At 47.9% G+C, this 23,635-nt stretch overlaps 11 protein-coding genes across 11 annotated transcripts; 2 read left to right on the top strand and 9 right to left on the bottom strand.

Annotated features, from left to right (window-relative positions):
- Nucleotides 1–324: 324 nt before the first annotated feature.
- Nucleotides 325–1,916, bottom strand: M431DRAFT_508995 (hypothetical protein). The gene has a single exon (XM_024919211.1). The coding sequence runs from the start codon at nucleotides 1,762–1,764 to the stop codon at nucleotides 400–402; it is 1,365 nt and encodes a 454-aa protein (XP_024773637.1). The 5' UTR covers nucleotides 1,765–1,916; the 3' UTR covers nucleotides 325–399.
- Nucleotides 1,917–3,954: 2,038 nt separating this feature from the next.
- M431DRAFT_508994 (hypothetical protein) lies at nucleotides 3,955–4,628 on the bottom strand. The gene is made up of 2 exons (XM_024919210.1): nucleotides 4,554–4,628; nucleotides 3,955–4,504 (listed from the first exon to the last, which is right to left on the bottom strand). Exon 2 carries the CDS (start codon nucleotides 4,447–4,449, stop codon nucleotides 4,264–4,266), a length of 186 nt encoding a protein of 61 aa, XP_024773636.1. The 5' UTR covers nucleotides 4,450–4,504; nucleotides 4,554–4,628; the 3' UTR covers nucleotides 3,955–4,263.
- A 155-nt stretch (nucleotides 4,629–4,783) lies between these two features.
- M431DRAFT_555330 (hypothetical protein) lies at nucleotides 4,784–6,616 on the bottom strand. The gene is made up of 3 exons (XM_024921419.1): nucleotides 6,500–6,616; nucleotides 5,748–6,464; nucleotides 4,784–5,684 (listed from the first exon to the last, which is right to left on the bottom strand). The coding sequence occupies exons 1-3, from the start codon at nucleotides 6,605–6,607 to the stop codon at nucleotides 4,938–4,940; spliced, it is 1,572 nt and encodes a 523-aa protein (XP_024773635.1). The 5' UTR covers nucleotides 6,608–6,616; the 3' UTR covers nucleotides 4,784–4,937.
- Nucleotides 6,617–7,186: 570 nt separating this feature from the next.
- Nucleotides 7,187–9,357, bottom strand: M431DRAFT_447999 (hypothetical protein). The gene is made up of 4 exons (XM_024915244.1): nucleotides 9,199–9,357; nucleotides 8,961–9,118; nucleotides 8,101–8,902; nucleotides 7,187–8,038 (listed from the first exon to the last, which is right to left on the bottom strand). Exons 1-4 carry the CDS (start codon nucleotides 9,278–9,280, stop codon nucleotides 7,302–7,304), a joined length of 1,779 nt encoding a protein of 592 aa, XP_024773634.1. The 5' UTR covers nucleotides 9,281–9,357; the 3' UTR covers nucleotides 7,187–7,301.
- Nucleotides 9,358–10,534: 1,177 nt separating this feature from the next.
- On the bottom strand, nucleotides 10,535–11,926 carry M431DRAFT_531573 (hypothetical protein; the record flags this gene model as incomplete). Its single annotated transcript, XM_024920833.1, has 1 exon — nucleotides 10,535–11,926. The coding sequence occupies one exon, from the start codon at nucleotides 11,924–11,926 to the stop codon at nucleotides 10,535–10,537; it is 1,392 nt and encodes a 463-aa protein (XP_024773633.1).
- An 844-nt stretch (nucleotides 11,927–12,770) lies between these two features.
- Nucleotides 12,771–13,420, bottom strand: M431DRAFT_447989 (hypothetical protein; the record flags this gene model as incomplete). The annotated part of the gene is made up of 1 exon (XM_024915243.1): nucleotides 12,771–13,420. A coding segment is annotated over one exon (546 nt), but the record flags the coding sequence as incomplete, so codon positions are not given.
- Nucleotides 13,421–14,135: 715 nt separating this feature from the next.
- M431DRAFT_495909 (hypothetical protein) lies at nucleotides 14,136–15,181 on the top strand (the record flags this gene model as incomplete). Its single annotated transcript, XM_024917430.1, has 2 exons — nucleotides 14,136–14,587; nucleotides 14,683–15,181. The coding sequence occupies 2 exons, from the start codon at nucleotides 14,136–14,138 to the stop codon at nucleotides 15,179–15,181; spliced, it is 951 nt and encodes a 316-aa protein (XP_024773631.1).
- Nucleotides 15,182–15,526: 345 nt separating this feature from the next.
- Nucleotides 15,527–17,519, bottom strand: M431DRAFT_144842 (hypothetical protein). The gene is made up of 4 exons (XM_024912686.1): nucleotides 16,717–17,519; nucleotides 16,616–16,661; nucleotides 16,246–16,562; nucleotides 15,527–16,165 (listed from the first exon to the last, which is right to left on the bottom strand). Exons 1-4 carry the CDS (start codon nucleotides 17,317–17,319, stop codon nucleotides 15,833–15,835), a joined length of 1,299 nt encoding a protein of 432 aa, XP_024773630.1. The 5' UTR covers nucleotides 17,320–17,519; the 3' UTR covers nucleotides 15,527–15,832.
- Nucleotides 17,520–18,029: 510 nt separating this feature from the next.
- Nucleotides 18,030–18,726, top strand: M431DRAFT_38570 (hypothetical protein; the record flags this gene model as incomplete). Its single annotated transcript, XM_024914750.1, has 3 exons — nucleotides 18,030–18,167; nucleotides 18,243–18,381; nucleotides 18,446–18,726. Coding segments are annotated over 3 exons (558 nt in total), but the record flags the coding sequence as incomplete, so codon positions are not given.
- A 608-nt stretch (nucleotides 18,727–19,334) lies between these two features.
- Nucleotides 19,335–22,322, bottom strand: M431DRAFT_495905 (hypothetical protein; the record flags this gene model as incomplete). The annotated part of the gene is made up of 5 exons (XM_024917429.1): nucleotides 19,335–21,676; nucleotides 21,745–21,892; nucleotides 21,959–22,076; nucleotides 22,158–22,186; nucleotides 22,275–22,322. 5 exons carry the CDS (start codon nucleotides 22,320–22,322, stop codon nucleotides 19,335–19,337), a joined length of 2,685 nt encoding a protein of 894 aa, XP_024773628.1.
- Nucleotides 22,323–22,482: 160 nt separating this feature from the next.
- M431DRAFT_45158 (hypothetical protein) lies at nucleotides 22,483–22,920 on the bottom strand (the record flags this gene model as incomplete). The annotated part of the gene is made up of 1 exon (XM_024915274.1): nucleotides 22,483–22,920. A coding segment is annotated over one exon (438 nt), but the record flags the coding sequence as incomplete, so codon positions are not given.
- Between the last annotated feature and the right edge of the window lie 715 nt (nucleotides 22,921–23,635).

Here is a 23,635-nt window from a genome sequence, read left to right as displayed (position 1 = left end):
CCCCTATTATTGGCGCTTGGGATTTTATCAGGCCTAGTCTCCATCAAACTTTTATCTGATGAATCCATATCAAACTTCAAACACTAAAATCGTTATCTGGGTTGTATTTACACGTATATTTGTGCCTTTCAGGAGCAGTGAATGTGCGTTCTGTTGTGGTCTTATTCTTGGGGGTCATTTGCCAAGGGCACATTCTGCAACAGAATTTGAGAATAAAACGACGCTTTCAACTGTTTATTACTGCAACACAGCTATGTCTCACATCCCATCGGCATAATGCCTCCATGGATCGATGTTCAAGTGGGAGCACTGCTCCAAACAAAATTCCATGATCAATTCGTAACTATAGGATAGAACTACCTAGTGAGCTTCCCTTTCATACTCTAGAATCTCTCTTCCCTAGAGATTTTGTTGGGCCTCCCGGTGGTATCGATGGAATTCGGCACTGGTGAGAGGAAACACTTTAATCTCGGCCTTTCCCAAAAGCTCCTCGCCCTCATCGTTAAGGAACACATATTGGACCGCGTTTCTTCCTGCCGAATTCTTGAGAACAAACTCCTCAGGTATCTCATCATGATGGTCCAGATTGGTGTAGACCGTGTTCGGCTTTCCTGCGATAGTTCCGATGATCAACGATGCTTGTCGATACTTGTGCAGGTCAGAAGGGAGCTTTTTGCCCCTTCGCGACCAAAAGATGATTCGCTTCCACTCTTCGCTGGGCCAATATACGCGCTGCATTTCGGCTTCTGAAAGACTCTCAATGGTAGAATTCTTGAATGTTGCATGGACAATGACCAACGAGCTGATATCGCTACGGCGTTTGGCATAACAGGCATACTTGATGGCAACGTCTCGGTCGACTGCGAAATAATATGCAGATGCTTTGCCACAGAAGTCGGTGGGCGGGCGTGATGACAACGTCTCGATATTATCTACGTTGCCATTGCTGTCGAATAGTCTGTCCAGGCGAAACTTCTCTGTGCCTCTGTATATTGTAAGGGAGCCTGGTGCATTGGCGGCACGTAAGGCGGCTGCAGACATTGCAGTATCTTGAGAGAATCCTGGAGTCATTCGAAGAGTTTCGGAGATGGAACGATTATTAGCTCCCCCCCTGGATAAACCTTGAGAACCAGAACCTCCCGGGCGCACAGCGGCTCTCTGGATCAATTGCTCTCTTTCTCGAGAGGCTGCTTGTACTTCTTGAAGGGCCTCATATCGTAGTTCAACCGTATTTCGGATCCAGAATTGGCAAGTCTCAGTCAACCGAACCTGTCTGAAAACAGGATCCATGATGGCGGTTTGGGTATCCTCATTGATTCCACAACGATTCATGACTTGAATCCATTGCGTATCATCATCAGTATCGGTGTCCAATTCACCACGAAGGGCGTAAGAGTAAGCGACGACGTGATCGATGAATCTCAAGTCGAATTGGTCAAAAGAAACAGACTCTGGGACAGGGTTTCCAGGCGCTTTAACGATCCATTTACTCCATACCTGGGTCGCCGTCTGGTCATCGTACCCTAGATATTTGACCGTGGCCAGTGAGACCAACTCCTCAGGAATGGTGGTGTACATGTCGGAGTCCGATTGTGAGGATGATGATATCATCGAAACAGGGCTTAGTGGCAGATGCTGATTCTCTTCATCGCTTGATCTATTGAGACGGCGTTTGTGAATTCGTCGTACTCCATCAGAATTCGCAGGGCTCAAGAGACCCTGGTTAACCAGAGTCTCTGCATCGATGGTCGATATGATGGGCATTGTATATATCGACAACGCAAGATGATCGGTGGATTTGGTGTTACTGAAATTGGGACAACAGTTGTATGCGGAAGAAAGAAGATGATAGATGGAGGAATGGCAGGATTGGGGAAATAAATAAATAAAAAAGCGAAGTGATGCACTGAGAAAGGTGAAAGAAAAGTGAAGTGAATCACTGAGAAAGGTGAAAGAAAAGTGAGGTGAATCACTGTGGGTATGGGGAAACAGTGAAAGGTGAAAGAAATGTGAGGTGAGAAAAGTGGGGATGGTAAAATGTGAAAGGGGGGAAGAAATCCGACGCACAAAACGGCAAATGATGGTTCTTATATTGTTGCCTCATTTTAAGCTTCGGACCCAGATTCATAAATGACTCCGCGGAGAAGATACTTTTACTGATGTTTGCATTGAAAGCCAAATGTGAACTAAATTCGGAGAAAAGAGGGCGGAAGAACTCATTTTCAATGAAGAGTTCGATTGGGATACCCAAGGAAAAGAGGCGCTCAAAAGCTTTTATGGCACACGGATATCAGGATACAATTGTACCAGCCATGCTAAATAACCGAGATAAAGACTTATATTTTGATCCTGGTATAATTTCGTTCTTTAACAGTAACTGTTTGATTCTAAGTTGACGTATCCTGTATACAGGAATGAAGTCACTCTTCACTATTAGCACAGATGAAGAAACTGGCAAAGGTGTTAACATAGAAGTCATATTCTAGATACATTGAGAAAACTACCTTACTGTCAAGTAGAAATATAGGTAGTCACAGACTGAAAATAAGTCAAGTTATGATATGGATCCCCGTGATTCACGGATTACTCTCGATGCAGAGATTTAGAGTATTGCTATTTTCACCGTAGAGTATTGCTATTTTCGCCGTAATACTCCACATCAGGAGCTACGTTTACCCTTTAATTGCAATTGCTACACCCGTACACCAGAATACAGTGCAGCATACTAGGAAATAGACCATCAGTCAAGGCCAATTCGTTTAAAAAAGGGATTTCCGGCGCTTCCAATTTACTTTCAACGCTCTTACAGGGCGGCTAGTTGATCTGGCTCGACAGTGCTGGGTTGGGTGGCCGGGATGACTTCAATAACCTCTTCAGTCTTGGTCTCGGGCTCGGGCTCGAAGGCGGCGGCAGCTATCGCAGCTAGCCTCGCTGTAGATGAGACTGTTCTGCGAACTCTGAACTGCAAATTGAGAGATTGCGGCGCGCGCTTGGCTTTGCCGCTGGGAAAGAGATCTATCGCGATGTTGAACTTCGTGATGTTGGACTTCGTGATTGTACACGTCTTGTGTAAGTATGGTGTGGACTGATGGGATTGGTGGTGTGTACACATTAAATTCAGTACGGGCACGGGCTTTTACGGTAAAAATAGCATTACTCGAGATTTATATGCCTGTCTAGCTGATCGATAATTCCGCATAGCAACAAAGTCTTTCCTTTGCCAATCGCCTCTTATTCATAGTAAACACGTCTGGGGACTCTCACACCACAATTTATATGCGTCTTTCTTCATATTCAGTCGTAGGCATCCATTAGTAAACCGCCTTTGGTCTGCTGAATACAGATCCTATCATCTGGAGGACTAGTGATATGCAAGTCCCCAAGACAGGTTATGTTTGCCTGATTCTTTAATAATTTATTGACCTGATTTTTAGACTCCATGGAAATCCACCTATCCGTCTGAGGGTAATAGTCAACTAAATCTCTTGCGGCAGATGTAACTTTTGTGGCGGCAAATTCTTCAAGAACTCTACGTCGTTCATAATATGACCGTCTCCGTATGTAGGCACGCCTTGAACAATAATACAAGAGAATTCGTCCTAGTCTCTGGTACTTTCTGTCTTAAAAGCGATAATGTTATGCTTCTGGGAGATGTGATTGTGATCGAGTGCTGAATTGAGGGTTGTGTCTCCAGGTCCAAGTTCCGACCAAAATAGATGGTTGCTGAGTAACTGTAGCTTCTACATCGCCACCATCTTCTAGCTTCTTCCTATACTCTAGGCGCAAAGGAGGGAGCAGATAATCCTTTGCGAGCCGGTTTACTAGCAGAATGTCCTTCTAGGTCGACCACATACAGGATCTCCGGCTTCATTATAATCGTCGCATATACATTACGCTGAGCAATACCTAGTAATGTTTGTGGCAATAAGTCATTTTTAACAGAATGGTGTTTGTGTAACCAGGGTATTAGTAAGTGACCCTGCATCTCTGTAAACGCTGTTGCATACCCTATGCTGTACCGTTCTTAAATAAGACGATGCTTTCTTCTCCGGGCGCTCTAATCCTAGTTCTGTTTTGAACATAGCGACTAAATTCCGAATATTCTTATCTGGCCGGCCAAGACGATCTTAAGGGTATCCCGTTCACGGAATCCATTCGGATACTGGCTGCCTAGATCATATTAGACAACAGTGTCGCTTACAACCACATCTTCAAGTAGTAACTCCTTGCCCATAGCATTCGGGACACCGTCGGAAATTCCAGTTAACAATAAAAGTTTAATGCAAGGGTAGCTCGATCGAAGGTATCTCCATCCTCATCCCAGAAGCCGTCTATTAAGAGACAGGCAGCATTGTATTCAAGGTCTTTAGCACAAACGATTGCGATTTTGAAGTCATCGCGACTCGTCGGGCGCAATGCTTTGCAGGTGCTCGTACTGATAGCTGCCATAACAGGCGCAAGGTATGTAAAGCAGGCGAAGGGAAGTTTGGGAACCAATATTTTTCTTTATTTCATGTTAGCTATATACCTAGACAACAAGTTATGTCACTTACATGATCTGTACTGGCACTTGGGTTTAATACACTCAGCTAGATATGAGGATAATGTTGCATAATAATGAACCTAACGTGAGAAACTTGGATCAAAATCCAAGAGAGCTTTCTGGTCGAAGGAAAGAGATTTCGGGATTCAAGATTGTTTTGCTTAGGTATTCATGCGGCTGAATTTTCAGGCGTCAAATAGCCCAACAGTATTGGGTAACTAGGGTAATGCAGAAGGGTGTATTGTATCTACCTAATAGTACATGTATCAAGATAGCCAATAGCAATCTTTATATGGATCCAGATAGAAGGGGGTACCATAACTTCACTAACTCCAAATCTCAGCCTTCCAATTATTAATACTCTGAAAGAAAAGCTGCCATCAAAATCGAACACTTAGCGGGATGGGTTGACCTCAATATCCAGGCTACGGTCATGATTCTGAAGAGCCTGAAGGGTTTGAATGCACCAATTCGTCTTCTCGACATTCCCTCTGTCCTCCCAATAGGTATAGAGGTTGAACACAAATATTAATGCCTCTTGCGCGTGAAATGTACTGGCAGTCATCCCCGCGCCAAGGGAAATCCCAATATTATCCGCATACTGATCCAAAACATCGTCATCCTTCACAAGATTCGTCAAAGCCGTCGAGAGTTGCGGTTTGTCCGGAAGTTTTGAAGACAGCGCCGAAGATATATCGTACAGATGCTTTATCAGTCTGTTTAACCGCACAATAACAGACCAGTAGAAGAGCCAGTTACACTTAGACGAACAGTCTGTAAACTGCAGTTGCTTCCCGGGGAGGTAACATGTATCGCTCTCAGCAGTTAAAGTCACAACTAGTGTCGGATGTGGTGTAACGGAAGTCATCTGCTGCAGACACTGGTTCAACTGTCGATCCACAACGGCAGCCTGACCGAGCAAAAGTTCGGCAGCCAGCCAAGCTTGACGGATCTGAATTTCAGTAGTGTGCTTCGAAGCGTACAGCTTGTTCGCATCGTATTCCAAGTTTGGTAACGCGACAGCTGCTTCAATCATCTTCTGCATCAAATAATCTGGATCTTCTTGCCGGGCAAGATAAAGAGTGTTGTACGGCGGCTGGGACATGAAGTAGGGCTGTTGATGTGTTACAGCATCGTAGAACTTGCGGATCAGTCAGCGCATAATTCCCAAATTATAGTACTGTTTAAGGTTATTTGGACGTACACCAAGGAATCGAAGTGCCTTAAAGATGGTTGACGTGAAGACACTGTCTGATAACTTCCCACCAAACCGTTTCACGAGCTGTAGACCACCTCTGATATGTGATATATAGCCGCTAGGTCCGCCCTCACTTGTCAGAAGCTCAATGCAAGAAAATACCAGAACACTTGCTAATACTGTATCGATTTCATCTGGACGCGGATTTTGCTTTAACCATACATCACTGTTCCGTAGATTGTGCAGTGCATTAACGTATAGTTCGGCCGAGATCTGTGTAAGTGTAGCATCCCCGTCTTTTCTGCCAATGAAGCCCATATACAGTGCCAACAGCCCTTGGTTGACTAGTTCGCCTCGATTGTGGAATAGCGTTGGAAGAGAGCATATCCATCCTCCAGGGAACGTTCTCCAGCTGCACGGGTCCGCGTTAGGGGGGAAGAGTAATTTGAGGAATGGTCCGACGAGGGCGTCGCAGTCCACAGCTGTCCGCCCAATGCCGCTTTCCGGTCGAGGTAAAGACCTTATCGCCAGTTGATACCCCCCGTGTGTATTTGACGGGTCTGTGATCAATCTGGAAGAAGGGTCATGATTCGCTAAGTGCCGAGGTTTATGGTTAGGAGATGTATAGCTGGTAACCAATTTGAACTTGTAATTGCGTTCATAGCCCAAACATCTCCTACCCGTACAGAAACAGCGCTGGCACTCGGGAAAGCCGAGATCACACTAACATCCGATCAGTAAGTAAATGCGAACAAGACCAGGGGAATTGACTCAGCCGACCCGTATCTTCCTTTGACGGCAGGTTCCGCATCCTTTAGACCATCGACTGTAGCGCGCCATTCCCTGTGGTTCTCGCAGAAGCGCATGCAGCCCCGTTAATGTATGTGAGTAGATAGTTAAAGCTTTTAGGTTTTCTAAGTTGTACATGGGCGGGTGGTAACAAGAAGTTTGGCCACTGAGTAGGGTAAAGCGGCAACGTTGAGGCTCATTTGTACCAAACCAATCACGTCAAGGGACGCATCACTCTTCGGGTTTTCGAGTCGGTGTTTCAAAGTATTAGTTCTGCCGACTCAATTGCCGTATGGGATCATTTGAGAAAAAACAATGGGCCTGTCTTGAAGCTTCGAACCTGGATCAATAGACTAACCAAAACGACCATAAGCGGCAGGGCAGGCTACGATTTCCGTATTTGGAAATATGGAACTTGGACCGACGTCCTATCATCAAACAGTAGCATATACATCGTCGCCCATTCGATCTAAATCTATAAGCCAAGAAGCAAACAGTTTCGCTATTAGATGCTATACGCATAATGAGATGCCTGTGATACCACACGTCGCTGTTATCGGCTGTTTGAATGCCGATATTGTTACGTTCACGGGAGAGACACTGATTGTTAAAAGCAGAGCTATCTCAGCAGGGAGCAAAGGCGCAAATTGGACTGTCGCATGTGGTAGAGCGTCACACCATTTATTTATGAGCTCTATCGCAGGAACTGGTTTAGAGAGGCAGGCCGTTCTACTTTGTTCAAAGCCAACAAAAAACTTCTTATCATACTACCTAATGACTATCGTGATGTGAAATAGTCCATGATGATTGGAGTTCTTGAACCTCGCTCCTTAGATTTAAGCCAACTGCATTGATCATCTTGTGGAGCTGCTTCAGCAAAGACATCTGCTGTGACTCGTGTGTCATCGCTTTGCCAGCCATCAGGACCCCTGCGAATACAACCGGGTCCCAACTCTCCGGATACTGATTACTGGTTAGCGCCCCGGCAATAGACTGAGCATGCCAGGCCATAGAGGTTACAAGGCTAGAATGAGCCCAGAGTCTTGATAGACGGGGCCGCCGACTGAGTAACAGGAGGGATGTTATATAATACGTTATGTTGACGACAAGTGCGAGAGGCTCGGTGAACAGCAGCATTGGGAAGGATGGGTCGTCTGGGGTGTTGATGCTGCTCATTTCTATGCTATCCACTACCAAGAGGGGCTGCACTTCCAGGGCTCGATGCTTATGCCAATCTTGGCATTCTCTCCAGAGAGAAGTCCACTGGGACCAGAAATTTGTCAGTTGTGTCTCGGAGGTCGGTGATTCTTGTCGGTTAGATCCGTTGGATACCGAGCTCAACGAGTCGTCAGTCCCATACACGATATGTAAACATTCCCCCAGGCGCAATAACGATGCTTGGCAATCATATCTGGCACCTGGACGAAAGGTAAGTCGGCTAGCGGTATCTCGAAGGGTACATATCGAAATTTTCGGTGACTGTTTGCCAATTATGGATGCCGCAAGATCTATGGTAATGAAAACAAGTATCAGTCTCATTCTAAAATACGATGTCCAGGATCAACTGTACCAAACTTGAGTAAGGCCCAAAACAAGGAATCAATGGTCTCCTCAGGGGGTACGAATGTTATAGTGGTATCGTAAATGTTACTCCGTGCCAAGATACCGGTCCATTGCCGAGGCTTCGATCCAAGTAGCTCCTTCAATGTTAACAACCCGTGTCCTATATGTTTGACAGTAGTGTCGTCCGGTTCAAGCTCGAGGCCCTCTGTAGCATGTTGACGGTACGTGACAGCTTCTGGAGTAAGATCAATTTCAGACTGCAAAGATATTGAAGCATAATGTTCGGAGGCTAGCCAGAGAATTGAGGACATGAGTGGTTTGCTGGAGTTGGCCAGGACCATAATGTCGAGCCCAGCCGCTGACTTTGAGCCCCCAATATCCAGACATGGACACAAATTATCACGAAAGTGCCGCAGTAACGCAATTTCTTGATCTCCAGGAGGTAAGCCGAAGTTTGTTGGGAAGTCATAGGCTGAGGCTTTCTCCAAGCTTAACTTTCGTGGAGACGTTGGATTCACGCGAGCCGCAGGTGTCACGGCCGGACTGCTGTCTGATACAACAGTCACTGTAGACGCGTTATTGACGTTAGAAGATGGGATAAACTCGGATCTTGGCTCTTCATCTGGATCTTCCAAAGCTACAGAGTCTTCTATAGCTTCACAATGTTCTTCTTGAATATCTATACGCTGTGGAGTGACTGTCTCGGGGGCGAATGGGGGTCGAGGAGTCTCGGCCGTGACGGATGCTGGTTCAGGCAGTATACCTGCGGTGTGAGCATCCGCAATCTGGAACGTTGCATTTTCTACAAACTAATTTCAAATATCGTCAATGTTGATCGTGGGTGAAGGACAGTATGGTTAAGTATACCTCGATAGTATCGTAAGTCTGTGCCACTTGATTGAAATCCGGGTCTCTCAAACCCTGGTATCGAGATGTCGGGGCAGGTATGAAGATTAGACCGTCAGGATATTGGCATGATATTCCCCTGGTATCGCAGCTGCTGCATCGAGGTTTCTGTTCATCACCTTTGTGAAGTCGTCCATTGTCAGCGAGTTCATCGCTACCCCGGTATATCGCGGCTGATCGTGGAATGAGCGTGACTCACACTTACGCCTCCGTCTACGACAACTCAAGCAACCAGTCCGGGCGCGTTTTTTGACTCCAGTGATGGATCTATTAGGCAGCATAGCAGAGGATTTCACAACGTGATGTCAAGAAGGCACCTGACAGGGGCTCGGCTTCGACCCAAACAGGCAAATTATCCCCACCTCATTAAAAGCAACTACTATCGCTTGTTTTTCATGATTTCAATAGTATGACTCTAACGGGGCCCTATACTACACGTCATCTTAGACACCGACGTTCCGTGGCGGTTGTGTTTCCTTGTCCGTCTTTTGGGCGGCTCCCACCGGATATAGGATCACATCGGCCTGGAATGGGATCAGAGATAGGCTGACACATCTCTTGGCTGTCCATGAGAAGAGCGACTTATACCTCAAATTGTTGTTCTTTTTCTTTTTTCTTTTTTTTTTCTTCTTGTTTTCCATGATTAGACACGCTTGGTTTCACCTTTCGTAATTGTTGAGAGAAACTATTAGATCACACGTTATCCGCGTACTTCATATTTGAACAAACATAATGTAGAATATACCATGATAATTGCAAGTTGTCGGTTTCTAAGCGACTGTGGCGAAGGAACGTAACATCCCCTCAACCCTGTAGCGGTTAGTTCCACTTATGATAACCAACTAAGAGTCTTTTTCAAGTTGGTTTCTCGCGAAAAGTTGCTAAAAAGAGATTATTGGTCCCTAACTTGTTGCCTTGAGGAACATCAACTCTGCCAACAGGTGTCACTTAAATATCCGCGCGGATGAGCGATAGCCGACGGCACGGATCAGTGGCAGCCGTCATGCAAGTTCTCGGCGACTGAAACCTGATATAGACTAGTGCCAGAGCTTAGAGCAATTATGCTACCTGTATGGGGATCAAGGCATTTGACCGAAGCGGATGTAGCTCAATTTTGGTGAGATGACGCATGAATTAGAACGACTGCCTAGGCTTAGCGAGCGTATAGCCTCATCGACGGAGGTAGCTCCGTACTGTATTTAGACATGAGAACTAGGCGAAACTGTTAAGTTGCCGGTCATTCGGGAGCGTGTAGGTGCTTCGGCAAGGTCCCGAAGTTTTGAAGTTCAAAGTTAGTCCGATTACTCCGAAATTTCGTGACAGCAAAAAGAGACAAATTAACAACATTTCAATTCATTGACGTTCAACGATGATGTAACGCTGGAAGCCGCTGAGGCAAGCCAAGAAAAAGTTGACTTGTTGCGGTAAACTAGGTGATACTAGTTGATATTGCGGTGTTTTACAATATACAGACTATACCACAAATTTAGCACAAGCAACTGAAGTGCGGTCCTATGATGTGGCATAGAATCATTTTAAATACACGACAATATATCTCCGCGCCTGTAGCCCCAGACTTGTTCCAAATCTGCCAACCTCCACAGCGTGCTCCATCCGGTTGTATCTTCAATAAACTTGAGCAGTTTACCAATGGTCAAATGCTCTTTGGGGTGAGTAAACAGCCTTCCGGCCAGAAAGAGAGGTTGTATTGCATTGACAAGACTTCCCGCGTGTGAATTTGTCAAAGAGATGCCACATATATGTCGAGCATGCCATATAGCTGACCACTGGAGTTCCGAATAGAGGCCTCCTCTATCTTGAGGCCGTATGTCTAGCATTATAATTGAGGCGGCATGTCGTAGTTGGTTTGCAGAGATGGCAGCGTGATGGGCATAGAGTATTTCAGGAAACCCTCGGCCAATAGCCGCCTTAGTTTTGACTGGCAACATTGCAGGACCGCGAGTCTCAGCCCAGTATTCCAAGTCATTCCACAACTGATTCCACTGCTCATTAAATGGTTGACTGTTGGTTTCCTCTTGCTGGTCCTGCTCTAAGAATCTGTTTCTCCGGCAAGCCAGATCGCAAGCTTTGGCACACAGATAGACCACCCAGTTGGCGTGCATGTCGGGGCTGTCCCGGCTTGCATGATAAAACGTGTCTCGTATCAAATTAGGCGATTTGGCCGCTGATTCGGGAATCCATTTGTCAGTGTCGAGTACGCTGCTCTTCGTGCCGTCTGCAATGATGGCACCACACAGATCCATACGCGCGAAGCACCAAAAGACGGACTGAAGAAGACCACCGGAGAAGCCATTAACTCCGGAAGCCTCAAACAGAGCAGCACACCCTTCCACATGGCGCCTCCAATTCTTGGAATTACCGGACATCAGTTCTAACAAGGCTAGAATGCAAGCAGTTATCAGGCTTGTCGCGTTTCCCTCTCGTAGGTCTGTTTTTAAGAACTCAATAGACGCTTGATAGAATTCCAAGCTATCAAGGGTTCCACTTAGATGCTTTTTCTTCTCTGATTTCGTAGCGGAAAAGGCCAGCATAGCATAAAACAGTGCTGGTGAGGTCCGAGCGATGTTTGGAATGTGGATGCCGAAGTGACAGGCCTCGTCAAACTTATCAAGTGGAGGAGCACACTCAGATATCCAGTTTTTCAGATGCTTAATGATACGCGTTTTGGGGACTGTCGTCTGAGTGAAATCGAAGCCACCCTGCCTCGAAGCCGATTTTCCAAGACCAGCCGAAGGGGAGGATGGGTGCTGGCCGGCTGGCGGGTTAGCTACACCAACAAAGAGAACGTTGCGCAACTCTTCTTGAAGTGCTAGCAGCTGAGGACCCGTCTCTGTTCTATCGAAGCTTGACGGCGTCTCTGGCGAAGAATTCTTGTCGCATATAGCGTTGGATTTGGTGTCGACCATGACCCAGATAATGAGTTTGGTAGGTCGATTTATGGCGTAATAGTGGCTAGCAGGCCGATGATGATGATGCAGAAATGCAGAGGTCAGATGTGGCTCGCCGGGCTGCGTTTATTTTGGGGGAAGCTTCATAGCCCCAGATCCACGCAGCTTCTGAGGCGTTTGCTGTCTGCTCTCGCCACCAATATGTTGGTGCAAAACTTGGTTGAGTTCGCGGTGATAAAAAGACGTAAGATACCTTAGTAGAAGTAGGTAAGTCTCTATTTGTGGTCCTAGACACGGCCTTGTGGCATCATGCGGCAGCCAGCTCTTCACAAGCAACAAAATATTTGAACTATTTGATCAATCGATCTGCAGAGCGAAAAGATGTATCTGAGTGTCTAGACAATTCACGAATTAAACTCTATGCATTCCTTTTACGTTTCTCTCAAGTGAATGGGATTTGGCGTGCGTCAATCCCATTGGCTCAGACTAAGGGTGCCTGGGATTTGAACTTGGCCAAGACAACATTCACAGCGGCATGAGCAATGTACTGATTGAATGCATCTCACTGCATTCAAAGGATCAGGCATCGACAGTTTCTTGAAAAGAAATTATCGTTACTTGCATCCGAGTGAGGCGTTCTGAACCCGATTGACTTAATCGACTCAATTGATCTGCCATATACTCCGATAGTGCTCGTATATCTGATAAAAGTGGACGTAAATAAATGGTCAACTTGACATATCGGCGGGCTTTCCAATTCTCTGCCCAGAACAACTTACCCTAGTGAACCCAGTGGAAGTAAGAGGATTCACAAGCCAAAAGATGCAGTCCCCTTCAAAGAGCCAACAGGAGGGATATTACTGGAAGAGGAAAGCAGTCTTGCCAGCATCTTCTGTAGCTGTTTAGCTACTACCCGGGAATCCCCTTGTTTCTACAGTAACTACTACCTGCCTACCTAAGAGGAAATCAAATCAACGCACTCCTCCGTACCTCAACTCTCCAATTCTCATGGCTCTGCCATAAGTACAATTCAATCCTCTTCAACGACCACTCCTCCGCAACCAAAATCCTCAAACGAGGCCTCCACCCCCGCAAAATCAAGGCCCTCGCCCGTAAAGTCACAAACTTCTCCGAAGAAACCTGGAACGCAACCGCGAAGCCGTGCAACAAAGCAACTATCTCAAATTCACCAATGCAGTCACTGAAGAGGGTTTTTATCTCGGTGCGACGGGTGATGTTCCGCTTGTTATTATGGGAGACGCTATTGGCGACGAGCAGAGGGAGCTTGTGGAGGCAAGCCCGTTTGATGCTGTTTGGGGGGTTGGGTTTAAGGAGGCGGATGCGGATGGGAGTATTGGGGGCTGAATTTGTTGGGTAAGGCGTTGATGGAGGTGAGGGATAAGCTAAAAGAAAAGAATGATGGGAATCAAACACGGCGGTTCTACCTTGCCAAGCGGAGGTCAGAAAAAGCGAGACCGCAAATGAATAGGCACATACATTCAGCAATATGAGCACCTGATTAACTTATTAAGTAGTGTTTTTATAAGGGAATGCGTATTCCGTCAGCATCCGGACTTTACGATATAGCTATAGTAGCAGCTACTAGAGAAATATAGATATAGTAGTAGTGATAGGGAAATATAGATATAGTAGCAGTGATAGGGAAATGTAAATAGTAGTTACTCCTTTTGTAGGCGTATGATTTGACTCGTGGGTGTTTAAAATCTTCTCAGTTCTGGTTTTTCTGTCCTCCGCTTGCTTGCCAATTGTATAGGTATGTTCCTGTCGTATCAAAGTTCCATCGAAGGTTGTGCTATAGAAATGTCGATATCGATGTCGATGTTCCTGAATCTATGGTTGCTTATGGCAGCGCTGTTGCTTTATGCTTGAACGCGTGATGCCAGCACGAGAATTCAAGAGACAGAAGTTTTGCCAGATACTTCGGCAGTGGTGGTATGTGCATATTATTAGATGTTATCTGAGAATGTGAAGCTCCTAAGCACTTGTCTTGAGTGGAATAACGACCGCAGTGAATTCACATTTCTTCCAAAACTAAACGAGCAGCATTTCCGCCCCCCCCCCCCCCCTTTTCTCTTCTCTGTCCTTTTCTTTAACTCTCTCATCTTGCAAATTCGCAACCCTACCTTCTCCCTGTATTTCTACCCCTTCATATCTTTTCACAATCATTTTCTAACCATCATTCTCAAGGGGACCGTATCACCAAATTATGGCCTCCAATAATTTCTCCGCGCAACAAGCCTCCCGTAAATCTTCGGAGACGCCATCTTTTGGTCAGGTTGAGGGGCGCCCATTTCATCGATCACCTGCCCAACGACAATCCGAGGGCTCTTCATTTGGAGTCGAGTCGACTGCCAACATTCCGAAACAAGCAAGCATCTGGGCTCCTCTCGACAACTTCAAGACTTCATTCTCCAATCAACTTGGACATCGCCTCGTTCAACTCCTCGAAAAGGGACATCTCAAGATCGACCCTAATGCCATCATCTGGATAGACGAAAACGGGTTGCCGACAACGGAGGGATTCAAATCTCGAAGCCGCAAAGACTTGGAGAAACCAAGCCCCCATTTTTTCGCAGGAGAAAATGCCGATGCCGCAGGTTTCGAGAACGAAATTCGCACGGGGCGTGCCCTTTGGCGCCAACATGCCTCGGGAAAGGAGTGTAATCCAGAGAGGGAGGCTACTACATCTTCCCTTTTCGATCTAATCTTCGAGGAGCTGGAAGCTATGGCTCGCATTACTCACATTGCTGGAGAAACTTACATCGGGAATTCAAGATCGTTTCGGCATTGGGCAGGCCAGTATTAGATCGAATAACAGCCAGCCGCGTGGAAGAAGCAATCAACCGTGAAAAGAATGATTTCGAGAACCTCGAACTCTTGCAAAAGGCATTCACAAATATAGATTGCTTGTTAGAATCGAACTTGTCGATCCTTTGTGAATCTATTTACTCGCTCACGGGAGTAGATCCCTGGGATCCAGACAGGGACTCTGCCCTTGATATCCTTGACGACGAGCTGGGGAGCAACGTTTCCGATGTCATGGGGCTGGCTACGTTGCTGCAACTAGGCAAAGCACCTCATTTTCGGCTTACCAAAGGGATTGAGAGATTGTCCAGAGTCGCAAGTGTGCTCCGCGCGGGACAAATGGGGCCACTGATGCGTGACCATCTTGAGACAAGGGGATACGCAGTGGGCATTGATCTCGAACCACCTTTGTCGCGAGGTCGTAAGCGTCGTCTGGATTCGGAGTGAATTATTTGGAGCAAACGTTTGTGAGAATGTGTTTTGATGAAAACTGGCAAAGGAGGGCGAAGAGACGTCTAGCGAGCATCGATCTTGATCTCAGCCAAGTAAGCTATACCGTCCAGGTTCACGGAGCTGTCAAAAGAATAAGGATTCTTTTTGCTAATTTACTTTTTTTCCAGATTTTGACATTCGCCCAGTTGTTATTCGGATTTACCAAGGCATCTTCTTTTGAACAAACCATATGATCGAGTTTTGCGGAATCATGAACCATTTCAGAGTTACTATTCAGATTCAGTGACCAGAAGTTTTACTTTTCTTTCGCCAAGGCATTCTGTCAAGTTTTATAGGCCACGACGGAGCATGGGAAGTCTCCTTCTTTTTAGCTATCTTTTAGATGTTATATGATCTTTTTCTTTCCATCAAGCCATAGTTCAGGGAACAGGACGTCTATTTACTTAGGGTGATAATGTTTGTATGGGAAGCATATTGCTTCTCTCTCGTCTCCATCGTTGCGCCTTCAAGAAGGAATTAGGGGAGTTCTCATTTAACACGAGATAGCTTAGCAAAAATAAAACACGCCGGTATGCTGTCATGGCATGGAAACAGACGACATGAAGGAAAATTATGAAGGCTTCAACATGTTCACTTAGCTGTAAACTATTTCACCTTGACCACCTCCGCAGCCTTCCCCCAAAACTCATCAGCCCCCCATCTTCCCCGCTGCTCACTCTGCCTCTTCAAAGACTCCAGCAACCCATCTCTAGCCACTTCAATCTTGCGAGCCCCTTCTTTACTACAGCAAAACCCTGCGTCGGCCTCCTTCAGCTCAGATCCGCCCAACAGAGCTACCGTGGTCAATCCGAGGTAAGAATGGTAGATATCCGGAGGGTCACCAACGGATTTGCCAAATCCACCAATTCTGTGCTGGGTAATGTCTAATAGGTAGTTGCAAGAAGGCTCGGAGTCGTAAAATCTGTCACAATCGAGGAGCTAGAGTCGAAGCCATCCCTTCTCGTCAGTAACACTCAAAAAAGGAGACAAGCAAAACGTCAAAAGATCATTTGACTCACCCTCAGGGAACCGCAAGCCCACCACGTATAGCAAGTATCAGCCTTCTTGTTCCACCTGCCGTTAAATCCAACGTAGGGAAGTCCTCCATCCAGGCTCAGCTCTCCTAATCTGGCTTGAAGGTGATTGACTGCTGTCTCGTCTCTGGTTTCCTCTTCTTTTGCCAAGTACGGAAAATGCCTGCTTGCGAAGAACCTGAGCAGGCTTTGGCGATCTGCAATGCCGCGGTCCAGCGCCCGCTTGGTTTCCTCTGGTGTGAATGTCTCGGAATGCCGATCAAGTAAACTCAGAGCAGCAATTGCGCAGTACGCATATCCACCTAAACAATATTAGTAAATCGGCCAAGTCATTCATGTTGAGATAAGCGCTTACCATGAGATTCCTCCGTTGAAGACTCAGCGATACCACCGTCATAAGTCTGTTCACCTCACAGTCAATGCCGGCATCACTCTCTTGAGACAGAGCAACTTTACCTGAACACTCCTGATATACTCAATCATCCCCTCGGTATCGATATCCTCGACCCAATTCTCATCCCCTTCCGGGACCGAACCCCGCAGCATGAATCGAATGATACTCGCCAAATAACTATGCCGCATGTCTCTCCCACCCGTGGGCTCCCCCTCCCACAGAACCTGCCCAAAGCTTCCATCGCTTCTCTGCAATTTCTTCAGCCAAAGCAACAGAGCCTTGCGATCCACCCCGGTAAAGGCCGAGCGCTGCTCCTCTTCCGACTCCGCTACCAAGCCCAAGATGATCAGGGCAAAGAATGTCGCCGCTATGTTTGCTGATCCCTTGGACGCGTTCTCGCCGGTAATGGAGTGGGTTGGACTACCGCAGAAGCCGCCATCAGGATGTTGGAGGCTCAGGACCCAAGCTCGCGCCGCAGCTCGGTCTTGAGCTGTGAGGGGTACGGACAGGAGATCGAGGGCGGAGATGATGAAGAAGGCAAAAGTGAGTCTGGTGGAATCATTGGATGTGTATGCCGATGGTAGGAAGGTGTTGTGGCATCGCTGCCAGTATTTGATGTGGCGGGCCTTGTCCAGCTTGGGCTCTTCAGTGTCTGGACTGCTCATGATGGCGATAGTGAGGCCGTTGTCTGTTGAGATGGTTGAGACAGATGAGGACTAGAGTCGGGTGTGATTCAATCAGCTGATAGTCTACAGCTCAACACTGGTAAAGTCAAGATAAGCAATCAATGAAGTCCCAAATCAAGGAGAATTAGAATCAGCACGGCTCCATACTTCAGCTCAACTCACAGCTCAATCCATTTCCATAATAGCTCGCTCCGTTTTCACTTCACTTCTCTCCTTCAGACCAACCTAAAACCCCACATCATCATCCAATGCGCCACACCCGCAGCGCCACACTCATTCCCCAAAGTCCAAGCTCCAATCGATAAGCTCAACAAAGCTTCCCATACCTTCTTTCACCCTTTATAGGCACTCGAGCATGTGATGCCAAATCCAAACCACATGGTCTCTTTGTTTCGAACTTCACCAAAATAGCCCGTCTCTTCTATTTCCCCGCGCTCCGAAACTTCTGCCTGCTCTCTTTAAAGCTGAGAGCATGCTTTTCCCCTAGAATTCACCCGAAACACGCCGCGAAAGTTAACGACTGCTGAAAAAGACAAAACTCGTGCCACGTATACGGAGCACGGAGTCTCGGAAACAACCCCCCAAAACCTCAACGTCTCGCATGCTCAACTACACAATCCGATAACAAACAAGACACCAAAGCAATCTCCCTTACAGCAGGCCCCATAGGTCACAACAAATCGCCCACAATGGCTCTCATATCGTCCACCACAATCATCACATCCATCTCCCTCTTCCACCTCACCCTAGCCTACTTCTTCCTCTTCAAGCCCAAGACCGTAGCAGACCAGGCAATCGTCTTTGTTCTAGGAGAAAGCATGAACATGGTAAACCTCTCCCCTTGTTCTTCTTACCCAGCCTCCCTCGTCCGTTCACACATCTAACGTTGCGAATTGTACCAGCCCGAAGTTCGCGGCTTCGACGTCCCCAGCCCAGCGCTAGCCCTCCTCGCCGTCATCCTCGCCTTCTCCGGCATCAGCGACCTCGTCTCACTGTCCATGCCCGAGGAATTCAGCGCCTTCTACTACTGGGGCACTCAAGGTCCGTCCCATCTCCATCTCCCTATCCCAAGAACTATTTTACTGACAGGCATCAATTGCTCTAGCTCCCCTCCGCTTCTTCCTCTCCATGCTCCTCGTCGCTTACTCTTACGCTTTCGGCCCCTCGTCAATATTATTCAAGGCCTCGTCCTCTTCCTCCTCCTCATCAGCGAGACGCCCAAACACCTCTTACAAAGCCTCTGGATCGGGCACCGACCATTTACACAACAGACTTCTCTTCGCATTCATGTTTGTCGAAATGATGGCTTGGTTCTGGACATGGATCACCCTGAGAGAAGAGCGGTCCGTCCTGGTCGAAAAGATGAGAAAGCAGGAGGAACGAGAAAGGCAAACCTTATAAGTTTACCCAGTGAAAGAAGTTTAAACGTTTTTTCTTCTTCTTTGGAGTACAAATATCACTATTAGAGCGACCTCTTTTGGAGCAATCATCATATAATTAAATGAAAACACACAAAAAAAAAAGAGTACATCTTGTAAAAAGAAAACAACCAAGGAAATTTGTTCTATCGACTTTCGAAATTCTAGCTTTGCTCAAAGTCTAAGTCGTAAGAGAATACAACGTAGATATCCATGACCACGGTGGGTATAGTACATATAAAAAGGGAGCATGTTTTTTTGTTACAAACTGACAATTCGACCCGTAGTAGCAAAGACAAGAGAATTTTTTTTGCAAATATACAGTAGCGACCTAGTCCATTCCTCGCCAACGTGGGCTCACTAAAACAATAATAGAAGAATAAAAAATTAAAATAGAGATAAAATAGGGGTTAGGTGGGAGATCTCGTTGGATCTCATCGGGAACACGTCTTGCCTTGGATGTGTGTTCCATGTTTAATGCTGTATTACGCCTCTGCCGTCTTTTTTCAAGCAGTCCGTTTTGATTCCAAGTTGAAAACTGAGCTCGTTCGTCTCTTTTTCGTTCAACAAGCGACATTATGCGAGTATAGTAGTGTTCCTGGGGGAGATTGTCGAAGAAGGGCTGTGTATCTCTGCCGTCGGGTGCATCTCTGCCGTCGGAGTTGTCGCTTCGTCTTCAAGGATCTGCTCCTCAATAATCTCCCCTGGACCACCAATCACGGGGCCAAACGCATCCACCTCCTCGATTTCTTCTTCCTCTTCATCCAAACCGCCCATGTGGTCTTCATCTTCCTCCTGAATAGTAATCTCTCCAGAACGGCGTCCCAATCCCGAGGCGCTGCCACTACGAGAGTGAGAATGGGGACCGGTAGCCGCATTCCGTACCGGTCCGTGGGAGGCTCCGAAACTGAGGGCCGGGCCCTTGAAGAGGTTCTTCTTTCGCTTCGCAAACATGACACCCGAGGCAAAGGGGTTGGGGGACCCAGGAGCTTGCGTCGGCATACCTTCGTTGTACGAGTTCACCGGCGGAGCGGGCGGCATGCGAACGAGGCGAATATTGGAGGGGAATGCTGTGCCCGTAGGTGTCGCAGGAAGAACTTTGACCGAGTGATGAGGCGAGTGTCCACGGCCTAACGGCGTTTTAGATGTTGACACGGAGCCGGTAGAGCTGGTGGAAGATGCCTTGGAGTGCGTGTGATGATGGTGGTGCATTGATCGGACGGAGGACACGGAAGATGATGTCGATTTTCTCCCCCGCAAGCCTGCCGACGAACGTCGGGCAGCAGTACCTCGGGGTGTTAGCGGAGATGGCGATAGTGACTGGCGTTTATAAGCCTGTGAGGTGGCGATCCGAGGTCTCAACGGTTGCTGAGATGTTGGTGTCGCTACCGGCCCGCTTACACTTGCTCGAAGAGAGCCATAGCTAGATGATCCGTTAGCCTTGACCAGGTGTCCGTTTGCCACGACCCCCTTGGGGAGGGGAGCGGTAGCATTTGGTCCTAGGGAATTTGTGTTTGGGTATTTGCTGGTTTGTGGCCTGGGACTGGCATCATTACTGCTTTTGGTGCTGCCTTCTTTCTTATGCAAGTCCGGCACACTTCGACTCGTGCGTCTTTCATGTCCACGCCGCCTTCTAGTCGTGTTCTCGATAAACCAATGAGTCCAGTTTTTCCAGTGAGCAATGATGGCCTGGCTAGGCCTCTTCTTCGCCTTCTGTAGGCTATTGTCATCCTGCTGTTGAGAGCTTGGTGGAGCGCTGTGGTCACCCAGGCCAAGTGACTCGGTCGTGGTGACGAGGTGCAGAGTCGATCCTCGAGATCTAGCGCTGCGCAAAATGCCTTCCTTGGGCGGTGGAATCGGCCGGTAGTTGCGCGTCGTCGAGACTGAGCGAATCGAGTGGCTGTCAATAGAACGATGGCGGCCATTTTCGTCTGGAGTCTGCGGGCCATTTGAACGACTGCCCTCGGCGGTAAAGTAAGACATGTCAGCGATAGCCAGGTCATAGTAGTGAGCGCTTCTCCGATCCGGTCTTCCTCGAGCTCTGGGCATTGCTGGGTCTCCTAATTTGATAAACTGCTTCGTCAGGCCACCATCCTCATCGACATCCTGCAGCATTCGCTCAAAACGACTTGACGCCACTGATATCCTATGCAGGCTCTTATCGTTCTCTCTTTCTTTCCTCTTTCTTTCTCTCCGACGCATCTTTCGTTCTTCTTTTTCGAGCAGCAGCGTCCACCATCCGGCCAAGGCATCACACTTTTGCGCAAGTACACTTTCAATAACCGAGTCGGTGTCCACACCAGCGCTACGCATGCGGTGTAGGCAGTCTTTCTCCAATAGAGTAGAAAAGGGGGGTAAGGCCTTTGTTTCGAGAATAGCTTGCTGTGCCGGTGCGTGCTCTGCGAGAAAAGGATGAGCTAGAATTTCTGGAAGTGATGGTCGGAGAAGAGGACGCTTCGACAGCAGGGATTTGATAAGAGGAATTGCCTCTGTAGGAAAGTGTTCGGGATAGGTTGGCTCTTCTGTAAGAATCTTGGTTCGGGTTACGTTGTCATCGTCGTCGTCAAAAGGTAGCTCTCCGCAGAGCAGGGCGTATAGAATAATACCCAAGCTCCAGACATCCACCTTTTCGCCAGCATACTTTTCCCCCTTTAGCATTTCAGGCGCAGAGTAGCATATTGTTCCGCAAAAGGTCTGCAAATGGTTCGTTCGGCCTTCATATTCTCTGGTAAAGCCAAAGTCGACAAGCTTCACGTTTTCGTGTGTATCGAAGAGGATATTTTCGAGCTTAAGATCGCGATGAACACAAGATTGCATGTGAACGTAGCTGACGGCGCCGACTAGTTGGGCAAAAATCTTTTGCACCTTTGGCATAGGAAGCGGGCCATGGTCGAGGAGGTAGTTGTACAGTTCATCGCCTACAAAAGCGCCGCAGACATATCAGTTCATATCCGAAAGAGTACCAAGTGATCCATCAGAACTTTACCTGCACAGTACTCAAGGACCATCCACACCAAGTTCTCCGTCACAATCACCTCATACAATCTTGCGATATGGGGGTGGACGAATTGTCTATGATGGTGGATCTCGCGGGCCAGGTTCGAGTCGGTTCGATTCGCCGACTTCAAGACGACCTAAGCAAACAGCGACGTTAGTCGGAGTACAACTCGATAAGGGTCGCCAACGAAAGAAGCACTGACCTTGGAGCCATTTGTGAGTTTGTGAGAGGCCAAGTAGACCTTGCCAAAGGAGCCTTTACCAATCAGGCGGCCAAGGGTATAGTTGCCGACGGATTTGAGGTCGGTGCTCGAGAATTCGCTGCAGAAAGTGGCACGTCAGTCAGGAGAGAGATCCCACAGAGACGCAAGTCTGGAGATGGGAGATGGGGGGAAAACTCACTCCAAGAGCTCCTGGTAGGAAGTCGCAAGCTACAAGAAAGAAAGAAAACATCAGCTTCTGTCAGCTACCTCCCCATATTTTTCCATTTCGTCCGCCTCTCAGATCGAATAAACCCACCTTGGCCTTCCGTCCCTGCGCCTCGGCCTTCCCCTTTGCCGTCTGCATGCCTCCTCGTCGTGCGCCAGCAGCGCGAGCTCTCTTGACGCCAGGAATGGAGATGCACAAGGCCCTTAGAATCCGGCGTCGGTGTCCGTGTCCGTGTCCGTCAACCACAGGGGACGACGTCAACGTCTCCGTCTCGCCCTCTTTGCGTGTGTTCCGTGTCCGTATCTGCGGCGTCGGGCTCGGGGTCAGGCTCCGGCTCAGCCTCTGGCGGCGTCAATGCATTCGACGATGGCTCCGAGGGCGAGATCGCGGTGGCAAGAGGCCGAATTGGCGCGTCGAATGGCGAGATGGAGGACGAGACGCTTCCCCGCTGGGCATCGGTCGCATTAAGATGAAGCGAAATTGTCTGCAAAGGCGAGGATGGATTGGGAAATTTCGACATGGGGGGTCCGTGACGGTGACTTTGGACCTGAGCTGGACCTGCTGGGGGGGGCTGACTGATGGCCGTCAATCCGTTCTGCAGCATTTGGCAGCACAGCACAGCGCAGAGAGGCAGAGCGTCTCTGGGCCCTAAGCTAGAGTGCCTGTAACTCCGTAATGGCCCCCCGTAAGCCGCCCGTGCGAGCAACTCGGACTGCCTTACGCGTGGTGCCACAGCGCCACAGACGGGAGGTAGCGGTACATGGAACCTTGTGTGCCAGGCACACATAGAGGTGCTCCATGCTCGTACGTACCTTGCAGTGCATTCCCCAGTCCCACCATTCTCAGCATCTCCAATGTACGAGTACCTGGTACCAAACTCGTATTCCACTGGCAATCCCGTACAAGTAAGAACCATGGTAAGGACAGGCACAAACATTAAAAAATGGACTCGGTGTTGTGCATACAATCAACCCGTGTCTCTGTAAATGCTCCGACTCAACCAGGTACCGGTACTTGCACCTCTCCGCTCATTGTGCTGGCTGGCCAAGTTAGTCCCAAGTGGGGCCCCAGATGCTCTGTGACATCTTCTGCAGCCGCAACATGTGTGCGTGTCATTGTACTGGTCTAGCTTTTGCACTAAAGAACGCCAGGGAGAGCGAATGAGCCTCGGTGATGATATCGTGCATATACGAACATTCGATCAGTGGCTTGGACAAGAATTATTTACAGTAGTATGTGATTCCATTGTCGACACCGATGATCCAATCAGAGTCAACTTGATGACTTCCATTCCTTGGTACATTTCTGTCTGGGATTAATATACTGGCTGTTTCAAATAGACCAAGGTACAGGATTTTGATAGCAGCCCTCCTGCTGATCACGATTAACGAGTCAACAACCAAGACCGTCCGGACGACAATTTACAACCATGTCAGCTGAACCAATCCCAG

Source organism: Trichoderma harzianum (assembly GCF_003025095.1).
Source record: "Trichoderma harzianum CBS 226.95 unplaced genomic scaffold M431scaffold_7, whole genome shotgun sequence".
NCBI lineage: Eukaryota > Fungi > Ascomycota > Sordariomycetes > Hypocreales > Hypocreaceae > Trichoderma > Trichoderma harzianum.
Note: the sequence above shows the minus strand (reverse complement) of the source record. Positions and strands in the feature narration are given on the sequence as shown.

Excerpts from the sequence above, each read along its gene's own strand:
- M431DRAFT_508995 (XM_024919211.1), bottom strand. The coding sequence starts at position 1,764 with ATGCCCATCATATCGACCATCGATGCAGAGACTCTGGTTAACCAGGGT.
- M431DRAFT_508994 (XM_024919210.1), bottom strand. The coding sequence starts at position 4,449 with ATGGCAGCTATCAGTACGAGCACCTGCAAAGCATTGCGCCCGACGAGT.
- M431DRAFT_555330 (XM_024921419.1), bottom strand. The coding sequence starts at position 6,607 with ATGCGCTTCTGCGAGAACCACAGGGAATGGCGCGCTACAGTCGATGGT. Across the intron at positions 6,465-6,499 it reads CGGCTGAGTCAATTCCCCTG|TGTGATCTCGGCTTTCCCGA; the intron begins GTCTTGTTCGCA and ends ATCGGATGTTAG. Across the intron at positions 5,685-5,747 it reads AGGCACTTCGATTCCTTGGT|TTCTACGATGCTGTAACACA; the intron begins GTACGTCCAAAT and ends CTGATCCGCAAG.
- M431DRAFT_447999 (XM_024915244.1), bottom strand. The coding sequence starts at position 9,280 with ATGCTGCCTAATAGATCCATCACTGGAGTCAAAAAACGCGCCCGGACT. Across the intron at positions 9,119-9,198 it reads TCGTAGACGGAGGCGTAAGT|GTGATGAACAGAAACCTCGA; the intron begins GTGAGTCACGCT and ends GACTTCACAAAG. Across the intron at positions 8,039-8,100 it reads TTGGGCCTTACTCAAGTTTG|ATCTTGCGGCATCCATAATT; the intron begins GTACAGTTGATC and ends TCATTACCATAG.
- M431DRAFT_144842 (XM_024912686.1), bottom strand. The coding sequence starts at position 17,319 with ATGAGCAGTCCAGACACTGAAGAGCCCAAGCTGGACAAGGCCCGCCAC. Across the intron at positions 16,563-16,615 it reads TTCAACGGAGGAATCTCATG|GTGGATATGCGTACTGCGCA; the intron begins GTAAGCGCTTAT and ends AATATTGTTTAG. Across the intron at positions 16,166-16,245 it reads GGGCTTGCGGTTCCCTGAGG|CTCCTCGATTGTGACAGATT; the intron begins GTGAGTCAAATG and ends CTTCGACTCTAG.